This window comes from Limulus polyphemus, unplaced genomic scaffold (assembly GCF_000517525.1).
Source record: "Limulus polyphemus unplaced genomic scaffold, Limulus_polyphemus-2.1.2 Scaffold2607, whole genome shotgun sequence".
In the NCBI taxonomy this organism is placed as follows: Eukaryota; Metazoa; Arthropoda; class Merostomata; order Xiphosura; family Limulidae; genus Limulus; species Limulus polyphemus.
The window spans coordinates 27,111-31,945 of record NW_013668217.1 but is presented as its reverse complement, the minus strand read 5'-3'; the positions used below and the strand labels follow the sequence as shown (position 1 = coordinate 31,945).

The 4,835-nt window shown below is 34.9% G+C and overlaps 1 protein-coding gene across 1 annotated transcript in view; it reads left to right on the top strand.

The window, feature by feature from the left end:
- The window catches only part of LOC106467419 (hepatocyte growth factor receptor-like), a 75,006-nt gene that overhangs the window by 51,020 nt on the left and 19,151 nt on the right, over positions 1-4,835 (top strand). The window contains exons 10-12 of the mRNA XM_022395598.1: positions 714-938; positions 2,250-2,361; positions 4,239-4,499. Coding sequence (XP_022251306.1) covers positions 714-938; positions 2,250-2,361; positions 4,239-4,499 — 598 coding nt within the window. The remainder of the gene's footprint in view (positions 1-713; positions 939-2,249; positions 2,362-4,238; positions 4,500-4,835) is intronic.

The following is a 4,835-nucleotide window of genomic DNA, read 5'->3' as shown; positions in this document are numbered from 1 at the left end:
AGTAGCATACCTACGTTCTTGATACAGTTTTTCTTTTCAACACTACACCAACCTTTGAAGTTTCTTTCATAAAGCAGTAGCATACCTACGTTCTTGATACAGTCTTTCTTTTCAACACTACACCAACCTTTGAAGTTTCTTTCATAAACCAGTAGCATACCTACGTTCTTGATACGGTCTTTCTTTTCAACACTACACCAACCTTTGAAGTTTCTTTCATAAACCAGTAGCATACCTATGTTCTTGATACGGTCTTTCTTTTCAATACTACACCAACCTTTGAAGTTTCTTTCATAAACCAGTAGCACACCTACGTTCTTGGCATGGTACGTTTTGTACATCTGTTGTTTTCCTTATAAAGGTGTCTCATCGCCATGGAGAGAGTACTGGAGTGTTTAACAGAGTTTAAAAAACCCTTCTAAGAACCACGTTAACTGAAAACAAAATTCAAACCATGTTAAAGGTGTAACCGAAGTAAATTACGCCTATCACGCGATGAAATTTAAACTGTTATTTTGACATTTATGCTCTTTTATTCCTAAAATGTGTTTGACACAAGCATTTTCCGACATTTAAGGTTTTGAGTTACCATAATCTAACGTTTGAAATTCGTTAACATGTGCAACAAGACATGCACAGAAACGAGGTTTCTTATTGGTGTATATTCCGTGTTAATAAGCTTACAGTGAACAGGTTCCTTTGTTACTTTTCAGGAATGTGGGCAATAAAGCAAAGTGTATAACGGGCAAATATAAACACAGCCCTCACACTGCGGAAGATGGAGCCTACAAAGAGCGGGTCGTGATGATTAAAATAGATAATGCTGTTTTTACCGTGAAGAATACGCCAGCTCTCCAGAGTAGAGATCTCCATTCTCGATTTAAGTACATAGAGGACCCAAAAATAATTAACCTGCATCCACATGTAACAGTTAAAAGGTACGTTGAGTTCTTGAATAATTTTGATTGTGAGACTAAGAATCAATAGCCGCTTAAAATGAATTATCGTTAGGACTGGTAATTTAACTTGTAAGAAATATACAGTTTATATTGAAGTTCTCTAGTGGGACAGCGATAAGTTTATAGACTTACAATGCTAAAATCTGGGGTTCGATTTTCCGCGGTGGACACAACAGATAGCTCAATGTGGCTCTGTTCTAAAACAAACATACAGTACAGTTTTGGCAATAAAGTTAAATAAAAAGAAAGACCTTTACTCTCCAGATAATTAAAAGTAACTTTATTTCATCATATGTTTCACCATTCATAAACTAGCCCGAGAAGCCATTATGAAATAAAAAAGTTTCTTTTAATTATCTGGAGAGTAAAAGTCATTTTTTTCTAACTTTATAAGAAATACTTTTTTTTTTGTCTTTTACAGATCCACTTAAACCCAAAACCGGCAAATGTTGATTGAATAAATCATATACATGATGAGTTTGTTTGTTTTAAGTTAAGCACAAAGCTACACAATAGGCTATCTGTGCTCTGTCCACCCCGGGTATTGAAACTCGGATTCTAGCGTTGTAAGTCCACAGACATACCGATGTGCTACTAGGGGGCATACCGTTTCCAGTTTGTTCACGTTAATTACCGTTTTTAACATGTTTCTACTCATATATATTGTTTTGCTTGTTGCTCCTAGCTTAATCTCTTTTAACGTATTTTCTGTAAGTATCATATAGCATGTTTTCTTTTTGGTATTTATTGTTTTTAGTGTATTTACAGCTATACATGATGAGAAAAAGAAATTATAAATATGATCGCACTTCATATAATTGCTCAGTTTTGTTTTTCTTTGAACGGCTTAAGCAGTCTAGAAGAAACTGTAAAAAAAAGCGTTTTTGTGTGTAAAAAAATATATAAGTGATACTTAACGCATGGAAATTGCAAAATGAACAGAAAAAAAAAACGTCCGAATTTTAATTTGTTTCTGAATCATGTATATTATCATTGCTTTAATCTATACTCGTTAAGAGGTTGATCAATAAAAGTCTTTGGATTAAAAAAAAATATTTCTGATTGATTTTCACTGAAATTATATTATGTCGTGAAATATTACCCTGAGTTATTAATTATATAAGTTTTTGACTGGAAAAGAGCCAGTAATTTTCTTTACAATAATTATACAGGATTTATTAGGCTTAGAATAGGATGGTAAAATATTTCCCCTAGGTTCATTATGTGAATGAGTTCGTTTTTAATTTTTATTGATTTTTTAGAAGTGAATGAATCTACTTTTTTTTTAAGCGGCGGGACTAACGTAACTGTTGTCGGAACCAATTTACACAGTGTGGCGAAACCGAAAATGATTGTTGTACTGACGTCGTCAGTCAGCGGGCAGCAGATGAGGAAATCTGTGGTAAGTACAGATATGTGACGTCATGTAAGCAAATATAGCTTTAGCCGTTTCAGTCGTGTCCCCCGGCTGGTCAGCAGTAAATTTACGGACTTACGATGCTAAAATTCGGGGTTCGATTCTTGCGGTGGAAAGAGTGCAGATAGCTCATTGTGTAGCTTTGCGCTAAAATTCAACAACATCTTTACCACATGGTGGGAGATGCTTTGTTATAAATCATAATAAAAAGGTGCTGTTGGCCAATACCTCATAATCATGACCATACAAAGAAAGTGTTTATAGCCATGATGGGAGATGATTTGTTATAAATCATAATAAAAAGGTGCTGTTGGCCAGAATATTTTAGTCATGCTGATATATATATATTTAATAACCATGATGGGACCTGCTTTGCTAATGAATCATGATAAAAATGATCTTTTTGACCATAACCCTATTGTCATGATAGAACTTTATTAACATACGTGACACAAAAGGCACAGTTGTTAATATAACCCTATAATTATGATGAGCATGTTTTTTTTTAAAGAATGTGTTATTGACCAAACCGTATAGTCACGATAACGAACACCTTTAACGAGACACCTGCTCGTAGTGGACAGCATGATAAAGAAGGTCATAACCAGATGAATTAGTCGTAACTATAAATGTTTTTCTTAGTTGACAGTGATAAAGGCGTTGCTAGTCATAATCGTAAGGATTAGCCGTGACAACATATTTTTTTTTCTCCTAGTGGGCAGTGATAAAGGTCTTAGTGGTCACATGGTTTAATCGTAAGGACACTTTTTTCGTTAGTTGTAATAAGTTGTTTTATTTTTTGTAACAAATAAAGGTGTTGCTGGGCATAACCGTATGATCATTATGCGAGATTTTTTGAGCCATATTAAAGACATAGGAGTTGGCTTTCCCTATAACCCCTAACTAATCAGGAAACCACGCTTCATCAACAGTTCTATTCATTTGTTTTATCGTAGAGCTTCGATATCTTATGTAAGTAAATCTTCTAATTACTTAACCTTCTCCCCCAATAGCACAGTGGCATGTCTGCAGAATTACAATGCTAGAAACCGAGTTTCGATACCCGTGGTGGGCAGAGCACAGGTAGCCCTTTGTGTAGCTTTACGCTTAACTACAAACAAACTTAACCTTCTTCAGTAGCGACTGTAGCGACATCTTTATAATTTTCTTGTTATGAGTGCAGTTGCAAATACTGTAGACTAGGCAAACTGCCTCCTCACGTGTAAGGTTGTGGCTAAGTGCATCTCTCCGAATGAGAAGAAAGACAAAGGGGCTTTGTTCATTGACCATCTGAAAGCTTCTTTAAATAAAAAATGAGCATGGACTTTGTAAAACTTGACGGAAATGAGTGGTGTATTATAGTATTTAAGCCTGACACCTGTATGTTTTGTATGATACTTTCATGTTAACGTTCTCTAATAAGCATAGATGGAATATTTTAGTTATTTTTGTATCCCGTTGGTGCACTAACTTGCATTTATTTTTAATACTGGTCTTACTGTTTATTCACCATTGTAAGTGTGCGTCAAAAATTTTTTTTCTAACATTTTTTTCGCACGATTACAAAAGTTTTTTTGTTTGTTTTTATTTCACTCTATGGAAGAAAATGACGTTAAAGAAATGAAATATTAAATGTAACTACAGACTACTAGGAGGCGCTAACGGAATGCTGTTCTGTATTTCAGATTTTACATTTAATTCGTTCGACATGTAATGAAGTCTCGTGGTAAAAGACCATGTTTCATTTATATATATATATATTCCTTGTCATGCTAACTTAGTTGTTTCTTTATATATATATATACTTATGTTGTGTAATAAAACAACAACATCAACAAAATATTTATTTTCAATTTTACTAGAATTGCACCCTGACAAAAGCGGATGGTTCAGAAATGGTTTGTCAAACACCACCATTATCGGATATTAATAAAACGGCTCCATCTGCGCATGCACCTATTCGAGCTCACGTAGCCTTTGAAATGGATGGTGTTGAATATTTGCGACATCTTCCCCACTATAATATGCACTTGTCCGAACTCTTGTATTACCCCGACCCTGTGTACTATAAGTTGGAAGGTGCTAAACAGATCCCGATGGATGATACTCTATTGCTGCTTGAGGTAAGACACGAACTTATTTAATTAATCAGTTTTAATAGACACGAGAAATTGAAGTTATAGACTTTTCTATGAACCTGTATCTAAATCTTACAACCTTGTTTTCGCCTAGCGATTAAAATCTTTAACTCTCTCGTTTTTTTTAAAATAAAAATAAGACAGTAAATTTAAAGGAATTTCTTAATGCAACAGGTGTCGGAAATATAGAGATCCGATAAGCGTTAATTACTAAGGAAGCAGTCTGGCTGTGTGCAGTAATTTCTCCATTACCAGTTGTGGTCCGGCATGGCCAGGTGGTTAGGACACTCGACTCGCAATCTGCGGGTCGCGGGTTCGCAT